This window comes from Micromesistius poutassou, assembly GCF_964030765.1.
Source record: "Micromesistius poutassou genome assembly, chromosome: 13".
Classification (NCBI taxonomy): domain Eukaryota; kingdom Metazoa; phylum Chordata; class Actinopteri; order Gadiformes; family Gadidae; genus Micromesistius; species Micromesistius poutassou.
The window spans coordinates 17303989-17326090 of NC_140283.1; the positions used below are offsets into that span (position 1 = coordinate 17303989).

The 22102-nt window shown below is 48.5% G+C and overlaps 1 protein-coding gene across 1 annotated transcript; it reads right to left on the reverse strand.

Moving 5' to 3' along the window:
* Positions 1-449: 449 nt before the first annotated feature.
* LOC311357233 (uncharacterized protein) lies at positions 450-22093 on the reverse strand. The gene is made up of 11 exons (XM_084477144.1): positions 21938-22093; positions 21645-21693; positions 18021-18094; positions 16868-17038; positions 16108-16172; positions 12785-12910; positions 11801-11979; positions 11571-11606; positions 8307-8383; positions 7304-7441; positions 450-1176 (listed from the first exon to the last, which is right to left on the reverse strand). Coding segments are annotated over exons 2-11 (1086 nt in total). The 5' UTR covers positions 21646-21693; positions 21938-22093; the 3' UTR covers positions 450-957.
* Positions 22094-22102: the final 9 nt, after the last annotated feature.

The window sequence follows — 22102 nt, forward strand, 5'->3', positions numbered from 1 at the left end:
GTTCATAAACAAAATGGCTATTTTTTATACCCCTCCCCCCCATGTTTGAAGACCTGTTTTGTAGTCGAAAGGCAAAATGATGAAACAGCTGGCCAAGTGCTATTTTTACATCACAGTGTTCAATCCATAAATAAATATGACCCATGCTCCTAATGTGTTGCTTCTGTAAAGGCTTGTGCATCTTTTCCCCAGAAAACCTTTGTATGTAATATTAGGGCCAGGCTGTGGGGTCTATTTAAGGGTCATTTGTATTGTAAACAAATCAATGTAATCTGTACAAATGTACAAACTGGAATATAAGGCGAAGATTAATAATTGTAATAAAACTATATATATCATGACTTCAACCACGGTTTCCCATCAATCAAATGTCTGAAAGATGAAAGAAAACACTAATAAATGTAATATGGTTCACTTCTTTATTATTGATATCAATAACATCAATTGTTTTAACAAAGTTGAGCTATATCTTAAAATCTGGCCTGTTCAGTCATAATATACAAATTTAAACTAGGCAATGGCAACAATAACCACGGCAGAAAAGCAGGAATACTTCATGTGTATGCTACGTCTTATACTGGCCAGAAGAAGAGTGTGACTTCAACATTCCTTAAATCTAAACAATCGAATAACATACAAATTGGAATATCCATTGGCATAAAAATACAAAAATAAAAGTTTGGTTTGCTTCGACTAATACAAAGGCATTGAACATAATTTCTTTGTGTGCGGCTTATTTTGTACAAAGCTATACAAGTTGAGAAATGAACGCCAACTATCTCTTTCCTTCAACAACCCGAAAAAATCCAAACACTATTTATGAACAACTGTACATAACGATGTGAAATGGTACCAAAGGTCAGTCTGTAGTCCCTCCACACCGACGCCACCGTACTCCTCACCTGACACACACGCGCGCACAACAGTGTGCATGTTTGTCCGAGTACACGGCGGTCCTCAGGCGGGGGCCTGTGGTGGTGGGGGCGACCCCACAGCCCTGCTGCTGCTGGGCTGGTCCAGCTCCCTGATGTAGTGCTTGAGGTCGTCCAGGCAGCGCTGCTTGAGCTCCAGCAGGTTGGCCCTCAGTGGGCCCTGCAGCGGCTCCTCCAGGCTGGGCCTCTTCTCCACCAGCAGCTTCACCACCGTGCCGAACGTCTGGCAGTCCTGCGTGTAGAGCTGTGGGCCGGGCACGCAGAGAAAACACATCACTTACGTAGAACTGATGAAGTAGTCGTAATAATAATACCGTGATAATGCATGAATAAATCCAAATGTATAAACAGTATATATATATATATATATATATATATATATACTCATCTTTCTGTGAATCAAACAACATTAACAGTGCCAGGTCTGATTTAGGCTCACCAGATAACCAGAATATACCACCTGTGACTGTTACACCATATAAACATGTGACTGACAATCTGTAAAAACACACACAAGCCCCTTTTCAGACCCAGATTGTAGAGCACCCTGTGTGAGTGTGAGTGTGATTGTGAGTGTGTGCGCATGTGTTTGTGCGTGTGCGTGTGCGTGTGTGTGCATGTGCGTGTGTGTGTGTGCGTGTGTGTGTGTGAACATGGGAACGATGCGTTCCACAAGCTGTGAACACACCTCTCCAGATGCACGCTCTCCATTCCAAACGCCTCCTCTGTGAACTTAACGAACCCATTCCGGCCACGGAGGGAGGGGGGGGGGGGGGGGGGGGGGGGGGGTTTCCACCAAACAGGTGTTTGAATGCGTATGCGCGTGTGTGTGCGCGCGAGTGCGTGTTTGCGCGTGTGCTTGTGTGCGCAGTGTAAAGGTGTGAGCGTGCGCGTCTGTTTGCGTTAGCGTGTCCGCGCTTGCGGGCCGGTACACGGCGGCGAAAGCGAGGCCGAGGAGGTGTCAGAGTGGTGTGTTTGCCGCTGTGCGCTCGGCGCTCCGGGGTCTCGCTCTCCCTCGCCTTTTTCTCCATTTTTTTACTGCTGGAACAAAGCGACCGTTAACCTCTTTATTATGGGCCCAGGTGCCAGACCACTAAACCTTTATCACCTGCAGGGAGCAACAGGGGGAGGGGCTACGCTGCAGCCCTGCATTTTTGATGCTCGCTAGAGGCTATGGTCAGGCCTGGCTTTCACATCGGCCAATCAGAGAAGGCCTCGGAGAACAAGGCGCCGTCTGCGAGGGTGGGGTGCCGCAGAGGTCATCTGTACCGTGGCCGAGGACGGACTTGAAGCCATTATGCGGCAGGGGGGAGAGAGGGTGTTTGACTCGCAGCCCGAAAGGTTCTGGGTTGCAACCCCCAATGACCACGGCGCACGTCTGAGCGCAAACGCCTAAAGGCCCCCGATGAACCTGACACAAATGAAGTATATCAGCGTAAGTACAAAATCGGTTTGAAGTGCTGTTCAACACTGTGAAGACTATAATATAGCCACGCGAGTCACTATGACACACGAGATGCTAACAATCACTTGGTATGACTGCGTCAATAGCGGTTTGGTTTTGAGTGTATCGGGTTCTTAACCCCTACCTGCTCAATGATGCAGGCATCGGAAAAAAAAAACTATGTTTACAGTAAGTGGCAGTTTACTGTAAATTGCTTGGGATAAACGTGCATGATCATTTATATAATATATAGTAATAGGCTAGTGTCGACCACTGAATAATTGCTTAAAGGAGGAAAGAAATCCTTTTTTGTCAACCAAGAAACAAATTGTAAATATGTCATGTCAAAGCTAACCATATAACTTTATGACCTAAATGACGTAAGCGATAGTATTCCCACAATAAATAACCAGGTGACCCTTCTTTGGTGGGACTACAACACAAGCAAACCTAAATATAATCTACACAAATCCTTGCATGTCATTTATTTCTATATATTAAAGCACCAGCGCTGAATCATTGTGAACTAAACCGACCTAGTCGCACAAAAACCCTCCCAACGTGTCACAAAAGGGAACGAATCATCCACCTAACACCGTCTCAAAAGCAGAAAGAAACACACAAACAAAAGCCCCATGGGGCTCTGGATCCGTCTGACCTTGAGTACTGAGGGACCAGCAGCAGCCAGATGACTGGTCTGCAGCGAGCGGGGGCCAGGCTCACACAGGGAGCTGAGGTTAACCGCGGCCCGGCCTCGTTCCTGTCAGGGGGACGGTAAAGTTGATGACTACATGGGTGGAGGCGGTGCCCTGTGGGCATCGACCTCCGGACCCAGGGCCTAACTCCTCATTACGTGCGGTGGTTTCAAGTCCATTGACGGCCTCTGGGTTTGCTTACGCCGGAAAATAGAGGATGAGGGTATGACAGGGTGTTATATTCAAAGCACAGTCGTTGATACGCTGTGGTTTGTCTCACTGCCGGGAAGACTCAAAGTTTGACTCCCAATTGAAAGGGGATTGTTCAAACCCCAGTTTGTGTAGGTGAGGCATCATCTTGAGCACGACGCCCATCACCTACCAGTTCACTGGTATGTCTCTACCACAAAATAACTGTAAGACACCGTTGATGAAAATCAAGTGGCGAAAAACCAAATCCCGATAATGTTAATTAAATGAACTATAGTGCAAACCGTAATACCGGTCGTACCCGCTGCCACTCTGTCTACAGCTGTGCAGATTCCAGGACTAGACACAGGTAGATGAGACTCTGAATTACAACACAATACAGTCTGCCATGCTCTCCCAAAGAGAGCAATGAGTTGGTCTACATTTCACTGCTCTACCTGCCAATTAAATGTCAGAGTAAGCGAAAGAGCGAGACCCTTGGGAGTCTGAAGCTCTCTTGAATTCCCATCCTAGACCTTCTCTCCCCCTTCCTCCCCCCTAACTCACTTCCCCTCTCTCCTCCGACTCCCTCGCCCACCCCTGATGGCACCTGAGATGAACCAGCTCCAGCATGTTGTTCCGTCTGGCGCACGCACACGCACACGCACACACACACACACACACACACACACACACCCCTATCTGTTCCCTCCCACATCCCTGAATCACCCTGACATTCCGCAGCGCGTCAGTCAGGAGGAGACAGAAGTGCGCCGGTCGAGACAGACAAAGAGACGCATTTATGTATCCAATGTCACGGCTCCTGGGGTGAAATTCAAAACGAAACGGGAATAACCGTGAAACCTGCTAAAGTGAGTGAGGATGCAATACTCGGCCTCCTCTGAACTACTCTGAGGCATCCAGCATTGCTGGTGAAACGTTTGCCTTTGCCTCGAATTTGAATCACATTTCAAATGGAAATTGCAGGATAAAAGCCTGAATTGACGTTGTGATTGATTTGACCGACAAGCAGCCAACCAAAACTGAAGCAAATCATTGAGCCACAAGAAAACAAAGAAAAACACACCCAACATTGGCCTTTACGAAAACCTGCAAAGCCTATCCACACGGGTCAACGAGAACAAAACCAAAACCAAAAGTGACCGGGATCGCCCTGCTGTTTCTCCCCGAGACCGGGAGAAGGCGGGACATGGGAGAAACAAAACAAAAGCAAAGCAACGCACGGCGATCTCACGCTCAGGGGGGGGGGGCGGGGCCGAGAGGGACGTGACCCCGGGAGGACGCAAATAACCCCCCCGACAGTGGCAGATGTTTGGGCTGCGCCGGCTCCTCCAACGTCTGGAGATGCTGCCGAGCGCGTCCATGGCCTCACACATAATGACAGCGTTGCGGCGGTGGCGGCGGCCGAGCGAGCCCGGGGTCGGGCTCGTTCCAGCGACAGCGAGCGCCTCGCGTGGGACCCTATTTCCCGGCATGAGCCCAAGCTACGAGGTGTGTCTTGTGGGGGGAAAAAACGTGTGACTTTCCCAGCTGCGTCGCGTGGGAGTTGGATTGTTTTGGTTGGACCGAGGATGAGTGTGGCACAAGGGAAGTCTGTAACCGAGGGGGTTAATCGAGACTCAAGTACGCGGTGTGTATACCACTGCGCACACGCGAAAAACATAGGCAGACAGACAGACAGGCAAGCAGGCAGGCAGGCAGGCAGGCAGACAGACAGACAGACACACACAGGCACGTAGCGCTGATTATGTTTGCCATCTTTCAAAACAAAATCTCTCTGTAGCCTTTCTCAATCCACCGTTGGCACGGAAATTGATTACATTTTCACCTCACATATGCCCGTAAACCGTTTATTTATTCTTTGAAGCCAGCAGGGGAGAGGGGCCGAACAACGATGTTCACTAGTGTTTGGTGAATACCACTCCCATGTCCGTAAAATGTAAAAGAAGAAAAACAAAAACAGGAAGAATGCATTAGGACCAGGTCGTTCCTCTGTGTGTGTGTGTGTGTGTGTTGAATTTAAACGCCCACTACACGCTAATTAGACTACGTATATTGTAATTTGCCATTGCAGTGGTTGTGTGTGCGCGTGTGCATGTGCAGAGGAAAGGCTGTGGGAAGGCTTCGCCCCATGTGACTGCTGATCCATAGGCTGATCCCGGGGCTGATAGAGGGGGGCCACACACAGGGGCCTGAAGCCCCAGAGATACAGCACAACACTGGGGGTCCGCCAGTGGGCAACCACCCAGATCGGATGTTTGTGGACTTACTAAATAACGTGGGGTACAGACAAGAGACGTGTGTTTGTGAGCTGGGATATAGAGTGGAGCCTGGAGGGGAGGGTCCCGATAAAGATTTTTTACACACACACACACACACACACACACACACACACACACACACACACACACACACACACACACACACACACACACACACACACACACACACACACAGAATGAGTCAAATGAGTGGCTATGCAGGCAGGGGTCCGGCCTAACAAGGGAAGTGGGGTAATGAGTGGACGGCTGGTACACATTAGGGGATATTAAAAGAGCCATTTTAATCACTCAAGCTGCAAACCGGACCTCTCGACGGAGAGCGGGCTAATAGCTAAAATGGATCTGTTTCATTTGCGCTGATTGAAATAATGAATGGACTCTGGAAATCACTACCAGGCACTTAGCCAGGGCTTGGACAGCCACAGCCTCTGCAACAATGTAATCAGCTTGCGTTTGTATTTTGGTGTGCTTCTCTTTCTGCGTACGTTCACTTCCTCCGGCCTGATTCGCCTGGTTCACGTATCGAGTTCCCCTCTGCCGGCCAACCTGAACCATCCTTCTCTCCGCTGGTACGAATCAGGCCTCTCGGTAGAACTCGCCGCTCAGTGTGATTGCAGCCTTCAATACGTATACATTCCCAGACGTATATATCCTGATTTTCACATCGCCCTCCAATAGCCCCCCCGTGGATACAAGGGTTGCTTTGGGTCAATGCTGTGTTTTTGAGGTTGTGTTGAAAAAAGAAGGTTTGAGAATGAAATGCATCCGACAGTGGACATGTGGTACAGGCATCTGTCCATCTCTCACCCTAGCAATAAGCCACTAAACCCCTCTCGACACAAATCAGCCTTCCAGGGATGTGATAGTGTGTGTGTGTGGTTGTGTGTGCGTGCGTGCGTGTGGTTGCTTGCGCACGTGTGTGCGCATGCGTGCACGCATGAGTGCATGCGTGTGTGTGTGTAGCCAAGCCTAGGGGGCAGATGTTACAGTAAGGGCCCACGCCGCCACACCACAACTGTATTCTGGCGGGGGAACGGCAGACTGAGCGTATCGCACGCCGGTGCCAGGAGACGCAGGCCCTCGGTGGGTGGGCCCCTCCCGGGACCCGCGGGGCCCATTCTGCACTGCTTTTAACGGGAAGAGATAAGTGGCAGTGTAGCGGGCCGCGCTGGAGCGGTGGGGGTCGTCACACAGTATAATAGCACCGCCGCGCCGCGAGGGCCATCGCAACCTGTGGTTAATTAAGAGCCTTCTGCCGACTCATCCGCCCTCTCCACGGCAACGATTCCACCGCCCAAATTAGGAGTTTGCATGAGGGAGCAGCCTGCCAACGACGAATGCGTTTCATTGGTTTGTGAAGGGCAGGGGTTGTTGAGGATAAACTCTGCTACTGGCGGATTTAGCGTCACGTCATGTGTTGCTGATTTGTATACCATAACGTCTCAACGGTCGGGTCAGGAAAGTATTTGGAATCATTATACTAACGACTACTTTAGTCTGTAGTACTGACACATTCAATTGAATACAGGAACGTTGTATGGAAGTAATGATAATAATAATAGCAGCAAAACGATTCCTCGCACAGCTCTTAAGAGGTACAGACCGGTAGCACCATGTTCAGGCAACCGTCGAGACGCATAAGTAAAAGGTTGAACATAATGAAACCTGATTATCCCCTTTGTGCTTGAAGAAGCCACTAACTCTGTTCAGAAAGGCCTTCTACCAAGCGAACGCCCTTACCTCTTCGATCTCCAGAGCCTTCCTAGCGATGGCCTTCGCCCGCCACGCTTTCAGATCCTCCGTGGGGGCGGGGCTCGGCTCAGGGCCGGCGGACGGAGGAACCTCCGGCGGACCCACCGCGGACGTGGGGACGCTCTCCTGTCGAGGTCAAAGGTCGAGGGTTAGAGCTCAGGTCACAGGGTTTAGAAAACTGGTTCAGATTTCAAAGTGCAGGGCGACTGTTGTGAGGGAGCCGTGCCGTTGCCCTGTGAGGACTTGAGTTTAGTTTAGTTTCCTGTGTTTGCCGTGCGGTGGGTTGTGTGGCACAGCAGCGCGTTGAGGGGTTTTTTCTCCGCGGTGCTGACCCCCTGATCAAAAGGTTTTCCCGGAGGCCAGTGAACACTCGGGTCACACGAGTTGCAGCTAATCAGCAGGATTTATAATTGGTGTAAAGTTTAATTACTTCCCAAGTTTTAAAGCCCATTGAAATTGCTTTCATCTCTGCACATTACGCATTCAAAGTGGGTGCCTGCTTAAAACTAAACTGCAGAACGGTGTTGATGTATGTTATTTCAGTCCAATGAGCGCTTCTAGTTTCATGGACCGCTTGTGTCCCAGCTTCTCCTGTGACTCCCATTCTCCTTCGCTTCCGCTGAAACGCTGGTCGTCACGCCCAGTAAACCCCCGTTCCAATGTGACCATCACCCACTACCACCACGGCCGGGCGGTTGCTGTGAATTCACCTGAACGTCCTGCGGTGGGCAGTAAAATCCAATACATAGAACACAATCATCTGTAGCTAATTGTATTCACCACACCGAGCAAGAAGTGTTTTCGGGGGGAGTTTTAATGGCGTTCCGGGCGACTGATTTAAAGGCCCGCCGTGCTATTCAGCACCGGACGACTCGCGCGGCCGGGAAGTTTTCCGGACAGTTAAACCAAAATGGCTGCCGGTTTCATGTTCGCGACCTCCGAGTAGCTCGTGTCATCGTGTGCCGGTCCACGCCCCCCCCGCCCTACCCACCTGGGTCACCCCTGGGCTGTGTGATGTCGCGTCGTCGGGCCCGTTGGAAGTGTGTCTCGATGAGGCTCTGGACCTTTCTGAGGAAACACAAGCGACACACAGACACGAAGAAAAACAAAATGGCTCAACAGGAATGGAGAGGTAATTCGGAGCAAATGGACGTCGGAGAAATGTTGACAAATGTTCCCGACCGGCATTGTTTCATTTCGGGCCATAATGAAAACATTATAGGCGGCAGTAATCGAGTTTGTGCGTGAGCCATAGCTGTCAATCACTTGGTTTTGGCGCAGCAGGGCCAGAAGGAAGGCAAAACGCTACAGGCTGTTGGACAGCTAGAGACCGGTGCCTGCTGCCAAGTCGTGGTCTTAACCAGTGGTTCTCAAATGGGGATACTGATATCCCAGAGGGGATACTCGGCAGAGAAAAATACAAACACATTGAAAATATGCAAATCCAAAAGACTCCCACATCCGACATAAGTGGAGATGCTGCATCGTACACTAAAATCAGGCCCTTTTTTCCTCATTAAAAGGTAATTATTGATAGTCAAACTGTTTACTGTTAAATGTCTATCAGATAAAAACACACACACAAACTTTCGACGTTCTAGGAAAATGCCCTTTTTCCAGGAAAATGCCCTTTTCCCAGGAAAAAAATATCCTTTACTTTGCATTTAAACAATGGATAAAAACCCACTCCAACCTGGAGTAGCCTACACATACACCGAGGATATTTGCAGCCAGCTGCTCATTAACTCACACTGCGTTGCGCATACATTCTGTCCTTATGGAGAATCCTGGACATGCTGGGTTGCTACTCTGCATGCTAGCTCTCTCACTAGCTCCGATTGTATGTACTGTGTGTTTACAATATGTCATACTGTCTAATTCAAATGATAACCGAATGAAAACCACTAATAGTTAAGTTAACTTGATTTTGGCAATATACGGTGCATATAAAAACATTTGGCAGTCAATTGTAAATATGTCATCGTTCAGAAAGATTAAATCACCATCATGAAGGGGGAAAATTACTTGTCACTCAACAAACTGCTGAAGAGTTATCAAGAGATTTCCAAACATCCATCTGCATCCATCTGCTTGGTTTTTTCAATACCAAGGCAGCTGCCAACAGCCATTAAGAACAGTGGGGGAGAAGTTTTGAAACTGTACTCATCCTCTACTATATATATTACAGATATATTACAGAACATTCTAGAAATAAGACATTCTGACCACATAATGACAAATTAATATCATGACATTTGCATTGCTGCAGCCAAGTCACTATCTTAGTCATACAAACCATTTGGTATTAATACCTCATGGTCACCTGGACAATATGGTGCATTATTCATCATTTCCAGAGTATCCAATTGGTTAGTTCTTTGGTATGTGGTCCGCTATCAAAGGGATGTTTTAACTAGAGCATGGTGTGTATGGTGATGGGTCCCATGTTCAGCAGCCTTTGATGTGTGGCCCTAATTAGTGTTGCAGATGAATGGATGGAGGTGGAGGGGAGGGACAACTCTTTTGTAGCACTTTTTTATTGCATCTTCCAAGGGGATGGAGGACATAAACTATTCAGCGTGGTGCTCAGAAGCCTCCACCTGTAACCCTCAGAGTGCAAGCCGTCACGACATCAGCTTGCTTTTAACCTAAGACATACTGACCGATCGGCGCTCCATGTGTTTCTACGTAGGTCACTGGTTCAGAAGGGCTCGTGAAAAGGCTGCAAAAACCCCACAAAAATGGGTACAATTACAGGCCTGCACACATGGTTTCAAACCCATCTGTTAAGGCAGGGCACAAACGACTTAGTCACCGAGGAGGTCAACCTGTGGATCTGAAGGCGACACACCTCAATAAAAACCAGAGCTTCTCCTTCTCCCAGTGTTGAACCTCGGTGTGGCGTTTATTAACATCTTAAAAGGGGGGGGGGGCAAGCACACCTCAGCCCCCCCCACCCCCGACACCTCCTCCCAAAACAGATGCTTCATCAGCAGAAGCAGCGTTCCTACAGGCCTGAGGATCCATGAATGAAGCCTTTCAGTCTCCCCGGAACACAGGCGTGCAAAGAGGTGGAAAAGGTTCATGCCGAGACCCATAGGTACGAATGTAGGCACCAGATCTGTGGGTATACTACTACATGGTAGTACATAAAACACAGAGGTACATACAACTGCATTGTTGCATTGGTGCAGATTAGTGGAGTACATTACATCACCTGAAACGCAATGTCACAGCACAATGTCCTCTGTTATTTTGGGAGCCTAGGAATCGTAGTTATTATAGCGACATAATGCTTTTTGGAGCATTTTTTTGTTATCATTTTGAAAAAGGTGTCATTATGGGGAGACATAAAGGCCTTTTTACACTGCCAAGCGGTTCGGTCGCGGCTTGGCGCGCCCGGCGATTTCACCGTCTTATCTCAGGTTTCCTATGTAAAACCGAGGCGGTAAAATGCTATGTTCGTCACGGCGCGGGCTTTCTTGGTTCACCGGAGAAGGCGGGGCTGCGCACAGAGTCTAGACCTCTTTAGAATAATTTTCATACTCCCGAATGTTTTTATTTTTTTTATGAATGAAGACACCCGCATGCAAGAATGAGTTCTGAGGTCTGAGTGTAGGCTACAAACGCGATTGACTATTTACAAGTGCCAAAACGCCAACATATTCTTTATTTTGCCACGTTTACCACTTGTTTTTTATCCCGACAAAAGCCTCGTAAGGACAGTTCCTCTGCGTCTCTCTCGTAGATCGCACCATCTTTCAACGTCTTTGTTTAATGCGATTGCATCACCTTCTCTCACATGCTCGCGGATTCCACTTTCTCTCCAGTTAGAACTGCTCATGATGATATCGCTGCGTTGTCTCTGTGGAGACACGCAGCAACACCTCTAGCCAAGCCCCCCCCCCACCCCCTGGAACCGCGGAGCCGTCGCATTTACATTAGAATGAAACCCAATAAACCGCCAATGTGTGTAGGGTCCGGTCCGGGAGGGTAAATTGGGGTGCTAGCTCAAGCAGGCAATTTACCTCGGGCAGTGTAAATGCACGAAAAAGGGGTGCATAAGATAGCATATTTGGCAGTGTAAAAACGCCTATGGTTGCCTTTCAAACTGCCACAGCTATTCTCTTGGAGCACCAACAGAAAATGATGCCTTCTGATGTACAAGCCCTTTTCAAAAACTTACGGTGCCTTGATCACATTGTGTAGACTGTAGAGAGATGAGAACGGGAGCGTGCGTGTATAAACAACTTACCAGAGGTCCTGTAGTGACCGTCGTCTTGTTCTTTCCCTGCAAGACCACAAGCACAGTCATTCCCCATAGCACACAACAGTACGGATAGACTCTATTAATCCCTATGGGGAAGTCATTCTCTGCATTAAACCATGCTAACTTTCTGAGATAAGTGGGCTGGCACACAGTGATGCTGAACGTTTTTTAATTAAATCAAATGTAATTCTCCAATGCAAGCAGGTAGGACCTACTTCTTTGCTGGAGCTGCTGGTAGGTGTAGGAGTTCTCCCGGTCCGGGGAGAAGCTCCTGCCTCGGCCCTCGAACCCTGTGTGTGGAGCAGGCAGGGCCGCATGGGGGTCCCTCCTCACCGGCGAGCGCTCCCGGAGAGGATAACGGGGGTCCCGTCTCTTGTAACCGTCATTGTCCTGGCTGGAGAGAAAACCAGAAAGACATGAACGGGAGCACGGCCCGTCTTCCACTGAGCGTCGGATTACATACCCGGGATGGTGTAATCAAGGAGAAGTGGAACAACGACCTAGGTATGATTTACATTTAGGGTTAGGGTTGTAGCATATATTTGTTAGGGAGGTCCCAACCGACATCACGATTCTCAGCCTTTCATAGCCATCCTTAGCAGTAAAGGTATATTAAGGCCCTAAGCCACATACAGTGTGTGCAGCCCATAAGGTATAGCTTTCTATGGCAAGCTTAACTGTTCTCATGGTCTAACTGGTATTTATCAAACTTTTTATATTATTATTTGTATTATTTAATTCACTCGTGCTTTACTGTTGATATCATTAAGTGAACATTAATGCTTTAAATTGTGTGCTACTTTATGAATGGTGTGTGTATTTCAGGCAGGAAGAGAAAGACATTGCACAGTGAATAATGGGTTCATTTAAAAAGGGTCATTCTGCTTTCAAGTGGAACCAAAAATATGTAAAAAGTGGCAGACTTATAGGGGCGTCTTCCAAGAATAAGATCCCATTTCAAGCATGGAAGGCTAGATAACTTTTAAAAAGATCTAACAGTGTCTGTTGGTAGCATGAGAATCCACACTTTGAACCAAATACAGGGGGCTACATTATTAGTAGCAGTCCTAGCTTAATGAGGGATGCTTCCAGTAAGGCTGCAGACATTAGGGTACCACAGTATGGGTCAACCCATCCCCACTACTCCTTCCTTTAAATAGTGTATCATAACGTGGTAACCCCCCAAAAGAAGGACGTACCCCCGGTTGGCGTGTGGAAGGGGGGGCAGGACGACCCGGGACGCCCTGCCCCGGTGTGGCCCCGTCGGATCGGACGGCCTCCCCCGGATCTTCCGTCCGGGATCGGGAGAGGTTCTTTCACGGCTCCTGGATCAAACAGAGGAATGATCACACCATTCAGTCTGGACACCGCTCTCATCAGCTACAGGCACGTTAACGGTTATGGACAGCGTTAAAAGGAGAGCGACAATACGTCGAATAATTACGATGCCACTGATCAGACATCAAAGTCGGGTTAGGGTTAGGTTTAACAGTCGTGTTCACTCCATCAGAGAACGTGTATTGATTTAATTGCCTGTTGTGTGGGCACACAACTACAGAGAGACCAGAGGGGTACTTACAATTCAGCCATGAACTGAGCGGATTCCAAAATGCAATTTAAATTTCAAATCAAAAAAATTTCAAACAATGGTTGATAATGGTTTGTTGATAACTCTAAGCTAATGATCAAAGGACTGTAGACTCAAGAAGTAGTAGTAGTCTAAATTGATCAAATATGAAAGTATAACTGAGCATTTTTAACGAGAACACTTGCATATGAAATCATTTTCCCGTCAGCTCCATTGAACTTTGTGCTTATGCCCTCGGTTGTGGCCTCCTAATGGTTAAATATTAAAATGCTCAAACCCTGTGCTACCAGTAACAAGCTTTAGAGTACTAGAGGTATAAATGAACTGGCAGCACCTGGTCCTGCTGACCTTCTCCTGAACCTGCGCCACATCCACAAACAAAGAACAGGCCTAACAAGACCTCAACCTTTTATGACTTATGGCCTGTTTGAAGTAGCCAGCGCGCTGCTCTGAATTTAGCAGGGGGAACTTAATTGCCATTGTTGCATTGCTGCAGCACTCCTGTAAAACCAACACCGCAGCTCTATTGACGAAGGAAAACTGAAACAAAAACAGACACGTCGATATGGGATCAACTAAAGGGTGGTCTGATTGTAAGGAGACCCTTTAAGCAGCCAGTCCTTAACTTCAGCAATCAAAACCGTAGAATACCTATTACTCGGTACAGAAAGCTTTAAATTGTGAAGTTTAATCTCAAGAAAACCAAAACATCTGTCTACCAAGGAAACATCTGGTCAGTCCCTTATCTCAGTCATATTATTTTGTAGCAAAACTATGAAAGAAACCAAAGATACGCAGTGTGCTCCTATCAGCGGCGGCCATACAGGCGGTAGCGAGGATAATTAATTGCGGAGGACTGGGTTATGAAAACACTTCACGGGACACAGGTTTGTCTGGCGAATGGGTTGCTTTGATGGTTCAAAGAGGAACTCCTTGTTGCACTTATGGCAAGCCCAGCACCCCCCCCCCCCCCCATGCACTCATTATCTACCGTTTCTCCTTTAATGTCTGGAACCCCCCAATAACAAAAAACCACACACACACACACACACACACACACACACACACACACACACACACACACACACACACACACACACACACACACACACACACACACACACACACACACACACACACACTTTCAGTAACGAGATGCTTACGATCACTTCTTTGTGCATTTGTGTGTAGCAGTTGCTCTACGCACTACAACACAACCAGGTGTGTAGGTTAATTGACTTGGCTTGGGGAAGGGCGCACACTACGGTCGAGAGAGCAGAGTTTTCACGGTCACTTTCCCGCTAGGACGATGCGTCCGCCTTTCGCCGCTGGGCCGCGTCGCCCCTATGTACAGTCTGAACTGCCATTGGAAAACCGAGCTGACCCCTGCCGTCTGGACCCTGATTCCAGGGGCCTGGCCTGGAAGCGTGGCGGTGCCGCTCTCAAACGCGCCGTGGAGAGGTCAGGTTGGACCAATTTGGGCCGAACGTAAATCTCGGCGACGCCGGCAGACAGAGGGAGCATTTGCCACCTTCGGCGTGACACAGGGCTGTTGTGGAGCTTTAGTTCGGGAGCATAAACGGCTCTCTGAGAAGCGGCCGTCTGGACAACAATGTAGCACATATTCAGAGTGCACCCGGCTGGTTGGCTTATTGTTTAATTGGTGCCATTGTTTGCCATCTTTAACACGCATTCAACACGGTGCTTACCACGCATTGGGGAAGTGAGGGATCAGGGCGTTTTAACAATGGTCAATAATGTTAATAAAGCCATTCCTCCAAACTCTCTCTCTTTGCACATCCAATGCAGAATAAAAATCCAAGGATGTATAAGTAGTTCCTTAACAAAATCTCACTACCAGGAGGATTCTCATCTAACAGCATTAACCCGACAAACATTCACTTGCATAATCTATATCAAACCTTAAGCAGGGATGGAGGTGACACGGAACGTGGACATTATGGTTCAAACCCAGAATCATTTCGGAGGGGGCTATTCACCCTTTTTCAAGGGATTGCCATTTAAGTGAGTCAAACGGAGACATGCGGTGATAGAAGAGGTCATTTAAAAGCACAAAAAAGGCTTGGTGGAGATCCTGCTGAGGTGTGTGTGTGTGTTTCTCTCTGTGTGAGAGCGATCCAACTGGTTTCCGTGCGTGTGCGCGTGTGCGTGTGTGTGTGTGTGTGTGTTCTTTGGCCCAGAGGGTCCAGACAGTGCAGTCCTTTGTGTCCTGTTTGGGCTCCTGGTAGCAGAGTGTGTGGTGGTGGTGGTGGGCGGTGCATGGATTCTTGATCCATGAACTATTGCCACCTCAAACTGTCTGGGGTAAGATGGCCATCTAAGAGGTATGTGTGTTAGAGACCCCAAATTGAGCCGCCCTGTGTGGGGGGCAACGCCCCGACCAAACCCCAGGACTGCTTTAGTTTAGACTTTAGAAATGTTGAACAATGAATGATACTTTCCCATGCCCCTCTCTCATGACTGGGCCATTTGTTTTACCATAGCAATTATACTGATGTTTTGGGAGTTTCGAATAAATGTGCTGCAACGGCGTTTCATCGCTTTTCAATAGAGGGTAATACTAATGTGCTCATTCCTCATTACCGAATGTGTTAATAGGATGCTGTGTTGTTTTAGCTTTTCAGAACACAGCTCATATCTACCAAAATAATTGTTAAACTCGACCCGGTAAAATACAGACCTCTACCACCTCCTTGTGGTGGGTTTGAATATTACATTCACAGTGTAAAAACAGGAAGCCATCCAATAACGTTATATATATATATATATATATATATATATATATATATACACATATATACAGCAGAGCAAACAACACAATTTAAAAGATTCAACAATTATGAAAAAACATTTTGAACTCAAAGAAGAACGCTACAACACACACAACAAATACAAATAATCAGTTTCAATTACCTTATCTCAACCTGGCGCCTTAATTGAGTGTCATCTCTGGTTTCACCGCCATAGTAAGCATTAGCCTAAATCCACACAAACAAACATAAAACGGTATGTATAAAAGATAAGTTGTTGTATTATGCACCGTTGCTTTGAATGTGACCCTATGGCAACCCATTGATAACAGCAGCATAAAACTGAAGACCATGATCATATCAGACCATGATCGTTTTGTGGAAGTTCACACTTCACATGAACTACGGTAGTTCAAAGTTCAGTTCATACAAAAGAAAATGAATAAATTCACGTTCATAGTTCACCAATTCAGTTTTTAACTAGTTCATGTTCAGTTCAACAGTTTTTTTTAGAAACCAAAGAAAAACTGGGTGAGTATTCTGTGCTTATCTTTTAAAAGGAATCCTCTCCATTACCAGCTGCCCATCACTACAATCTCAAAATGTTGTGGATATTATTTGTACACCTGTTTCATTCATCACAACTAAGGCAGTAACTCTATTTAATAAACATGTCATCTGGACCTAAGCATCAATTCAGAATGTCACAAAATCAGACCTAGTTCAAGATCAAGTTCTTTAGTTAAAAATATGTTAAGTTCAGTTCAAAGTTCATAGAAAAATGAACTTTGAAAATTGTTCAATGAACTAGTTTGTTTGAACTAGTTCATGCACAACACTGGATCATATGTTACCTTCTTAATGTTTTGAACTGCTTCTTGAGCTTTCCAATATTAACAACGGTAAAGTCAAGATGGCCGTACCTCCTGTGGGGGTGGGGGGGATTTCCTGTGGAAGCTGATGAAGCCCTGGTCCTCGTCCGTGTATCGGTCCTTGCACCAGTCAGGAGAGAAGCTGTCCTGGCTGTAGTCCACCTCCGGGCGGGACACGGTGGTCCTCCTCTCCACGATGTTCACCACTCTCTGGAACGTCACCTGGATGCACCGCAGCCATGATGTGAAAGGGGACATGTCATACCACCAGGTGTAAAAGTGTGATTAGCCATTACAAGGCGGTTTGAAAATCTTCCGAAATCACAAGTGGGCGTCCACCTACATGTATGACGGATAGATGAGCAACGTTTGCTACAGTCCACTGGGTAGGCTGGTAGACTGATCTATCCAGCACACATCTAGGCGGACACACCCACTTGCGATGTCCGAAGAGGCCGATTTTCAAAACGGCTTGTAATGGCTAATCACACGCACACCTGGTGGTATTATGTCACCTTTAAATAATATAACATTTGAATATGGGGAAACAAACCCCTTAGCATGGTAGTTATCATGACATGCTCTACCAGTTGAGCAGGCAAAGCGCCGAAGCTGTCTCACTTGGTGTTATGGTGTTATTATAACCGAGTCTCGCTCAATAAGAAGTCTCGCTCTGACTATGCAGGAAGAGAATGGTGTTAACGTGAGTGAGAGTTGGAGAGAGGAGTGCCGGCAAGAGTTTGTTCTGTTAGACAACAGAGTGTTAACGACTGGGCGAAGGGAGTGTTGAGGTTTCAAGAATAGGGAGATTTCCTACAACAACTCGACTCTCGAATCGAGAGCTCTCCTCGAGTGAGACTCGGTTATGCGCATTAACAAAACAGGTGAAAGATCACGATTGTTTATTTATTCATCCATCTGGATCCTGTCCACTTATAACAGCAATATGAGACCATCGAGGGCAAAAATAAGCATGCTGAGCCTGTTTTGCAACTGCTAGCGCTGAAGTGCTCTTGCTCAATTCTGGTCCAATATCAGAAATAGCTTTTTACATAAGTCAGTGCACACAAAATAGGGTGTAGGTTTACCATCCCCCGCTTATATTGTGACACAAGCTTCAGAATGTGTATCAAGTCGTGCATTCTTGCACAAGAATGAGGCATCCATCAAGCAGTGCTGGTTTCGCAATGTGGACTTCCCTTACCTCTCTCGTATCCGTTTGCATGAAGCAGTCATCATAGGCCTCTCTGATTGATTTATGACCACGATGATATGCCACTGAAAAATTAATGGTTCAACAGGAAGATTCAGATGAGCCAATAACATATGGACAGCAGTTGATGTTAGTTTAATATACATTTGTTTCAAGGTTAGTTTAGCAAAAAGTGAAATGGGAGGCATAAATCGTAGGGTTACTTAACGTAATCCCTGGTTCTTTGATAACAGAGTGAGGTGTTTCACTATGGGAATCGCCTTGGCGTGACCAACTATGGAAGCTCCAATGACACAATGTCTGTCAGAGACAGTGCTGGGGCCCCACCCCCTCATCCTACTACAGCCGACCGGCCCCTCTCAACTCATTCTAGACCGGTTTCTTCCCGTGTCTATGCGAAGAGGGACGTGATGGTGAAACACCTCACTCTGTTATCAAAGAACCAGGGATTACGTTAAGTAACCCTACGTTCTTTTTCTAACTTCGTTCGGTGTTTCACTATGGGAGATATAGACCACTCCCGGATTGCATAAGTCTCCCGAAGCCCTAAACAATTTAAAGCCCGGCAGTGCTATGCAGACCCTGGTCTGTTTGCCTCTAGCACCGCCTGTGCTACAGATGGCCCTGAGACATCCAGCCGGTAAAACCTGACGAAAGTGTGCGGCGTAGCCCAGCTCGCTGCTGCACAAATGTCCTGCACTGAAATCCCCCTAAATAGGGCCCATGATGCGGCCATGCCCCTAGTGGAATGAGCTCTCAAACCCTGGGGGGGGCTGCAAACCCTTACACCCATAAGCCAGAGATATAGCTTCCACAATCCAGTGGGACAACCTCTGGCGGGACAACGGCTTGCCTCCATGGGGAGTGGCCCAGGACACAAACAGCTGGTCATCTTTCCTGAAACCTGCTGTCCTACTCAGATACACATGAAGCGCCCTGACCGGGCATAATGTGTTGAGCCTCTCCTCCTCCGCCGAGGAGAAAGGAGGTGGGTGAAATGCCAACAGCTCCACTGTGGGACACCTGTAACCCGACACCACCACTTTAGGCACGAAGTCTGGGTTGGGCCTCAAACAGACCTTGGTGCGCCCTGGTGCAAACTGTAAACAGGAAGGCCGTATGGATAAAGCCTGTAGGTCGCTCACCCGCTTTGCTGTCGTGAAAGCTAAGAGCAAAGCCGTCTTCAGTGAAACAAACTTCATCTCTGCCACCTCCATAGGCTCAAATGGGTGGAGAGAAAGGGCGTCCAGCACTAAGGATAGCTCCCACAGGGGAACCAGGGGTCTAGAAACTGGGAGCTTTCGCTGTGCACCTTTCATAAAACGACAGACTAAGGGATGTTGCCCCGCTGGCTTATCTCCAAAGCCCACGTGGCACGCTGAAATGGCAGCCAAATATACGATGTGCTTCAAGTCACACCACCCCTCAAAAACCCGCCACTTACCACTGTAAAGAGTGGAGGAGGCTCTCGCGTCCTGAATGGTGTCAATGACCTGCGCTGGTAGACCCGCAGCGCTCAAATTCCACCTCTCACGGGCCAAGCCCAGAGAGCCAGGCGGTCCGGGTGCGGGTGGTAGATCTCTCCGTACGCCTGGGACAGAAGATCCCTGCGTATGGGGAGCGGCCACGGCTCGCCCGCCAGCAGCTGTTGCCTGCTTTCTCTTCCCACCCCTGGGGTGTTGGGGGCGGCCTCTTGCTGCCGCTGCAGCGAAAGAGTGTTTGCCCCACGGCAGCCCCACCGCTGCTGCCGAGGCTGCTGGGTAGCCTGCTGACCAGCCGCCTGCTTCTGTGGTCTGCCTCCCCACTGTCTCCCCCTCGCTGCTGCAGCCGCAGCAGCAAAGCCGGCTCTCGGACCCTGAGGGGGGCGAGGGGTGGGTTTCCGTGGAAGAGGAAGAGGTCAAAGGCTTCACCTTCCTGTTTCCTGAGGGTGCTGGTCTCCCTCATCTTCTCCAGGGCCGGACCAAAAAGACCTTTGGCGGGGTCATACGCTGCGTCCATCACCTCTGCCTTCTGACTGTCGCTCAGGCCTGAGAGGTTCAGCCACAAGGCCCTCTCACCTGAGACTGCCAGCCCCATCACCCGACCGCAGCCTTGTACTGCGCCTCGTGATGAGAGTAGGATGAGGTCATTGACGACACAGATCTCATCCCAGAGTGCCGGGTTCGGTACCCCGGAGTCCAGCTGTCGACCCATCTCCTCAAGGATCTCTGCCTGGTATGCAGACAGCAGTGTGGTTGCATTAAGGCATACTGACTGTGCCGCATACCTATACATTCTCTGGAAAATGGAGGCGGTGAGACGCTCCGCTTTGCCGGGCAGAGAAGTGGTGGAGGAGGCTGAGAGAGAGCGTTGGTCGGGGTGGAGGTGAAAAGCCACCGAAAGCTCCACTACTGGGGGCCCCAGTTCCCCCATACCGTGGATCCCCAGCTTAGAGTAGCCCTTGGTTGGAAGTTTACTCTTAAATGGGCTGGACCAATACCGGCTCATTTCCTTCATGCAAGCTGGTATTGGCGGCAGGAGTTGCTGTGATGGTGGCTGGGCTGGTGGGAGCCTCTTGCCATCATACAGATCTCTCTCTGTCCCCTCAGCGTCCTGGGCTGCTGGCCATTGTACGCCTAACTTTGCTGCAGCCCGTTTGCAGACCTCATACAGATTACTGTCCACTGGTGGAGCAGCATCTGATGCGCTGGGGGGTCTAGACTGTTGGACAGGAAAGGTGGAATCATCCTCCTCATCCTCCATCTCGTCCATGTTGAGGAGGTCAGAGTTGGCATCGCCCTCTGCGTCCTCACCTTCCAGGAGGTCCTCGAATAGGGGAGGCAGTTATGGGGACTCATCCTCCATTATGTCGGCCCAGCTCTTAATAGCCGGAGGCTGATGGGCGATGGTTGCTTTCTGTGGGGTGGCTACTGTCAGGCATGGGTCCTGGTTAGTAGCCACCGCCACTCTTAGCCTTCTTTCCAGGATCTTTTCCGGCATCGACGCACAGTGCGAACACGACTGGGGGTCAGCCAGTGATGCTTGAGCGTGTTTAGCGCCCATGCATGCAATGCACATGGGATGAGGGTCCCGGCCCGGCCGAGATGGACGCTCCGCATGACGCGGGGCACGGGCGGGATGCAGCCTTTTTCCCCTTCGGGTCCGACCCTTTGGCGGGGGTCGCGGCCGAAGACATGGTGCCTGGAAAGGGAGATAACGGTGTGACTATACAGCCGTACAAGGCGCGCCGTGACGCGTTAGCCCGTCGGTTAATAGTGTCAGCACCTGGGGTTTAGCCCACGCTAACCCTGTGTACGCCTAACTTTGCTATCCACGCTATCCTATTACGGTTCGTCTATGAACAGTTAAGCGGGTATCCAGGCTAGCTCGGCTAAATTAGCTGAGGGAGCTTCGTTTCGTTCCTCACGGGAAGAAAGCGAGAATGAGTTGAGAGGGGCCGGTCGGCTGTAGTAGGATGAGCACAGCTCGACCTGTTGTCTGTCTCTGACAGACGTTGTGTCATTGGAGCTTCCATAGTTGGTCACACCAAGGCGATTCCCATAGTGAAACACCGAACGAAGTTAGAAAAAGAATTGAATAGATATGTTGCAGAGTGGAGGGGGTATAGTCACTCACTTATTTCCCTGTGGGCTGTAGAGAAATACCAGAGTAGAAGGGTCAAAACCTATGAAATAAAGTACAACCAAAACAATTATGAATCATAATCAAACAGATGGCGGGCTCCGTTCAGTCAAATGTGTACATACACCTTTGAACCCATTTCAGTGTGAAAAGTGATACAGAAACTGGACCTCGTCCGTACAAGGGACACATTTCACCTGGTACCGTTCGGCCTATTTGACGTTGATTAAACGAAGAAACAAGTTCACAATATCATGCACAATAAACGCAACAACGGAATATCTCACCAAAAGGTCTCACGCCTCACGTCAGAACCATGGTTGGGGAATGCATTGTATTTGTTGTTATTTTTTGCAACTACTCGTTGCTAGAAACAGGATACATAGAAAACATGGAAATAAAATATAAACAAAACACAGCACAGTCACATGCATCCACAGGAGTTGGTTTTT

Bases quoted from the DNA above. Each gene is read 5' to 3' on its own strand.
- LOC311357233 (XM_084477144.1), bottom strand. The intron at 16,173-16,867 runs GTACGGCCATCT...GTGTGGATTTAG, and splicing joins CCCCCCCACCCCCACAGGAG to GCTAATGCTTACTATGGCGG. The intron at 12,911-16,107 runs GTAATTGAAACT...TGTTTGATCCAG, and splicing joins AGGCGCCAGGTTGAGATAAG to GAGCCGTGAAAGAACCTCTC.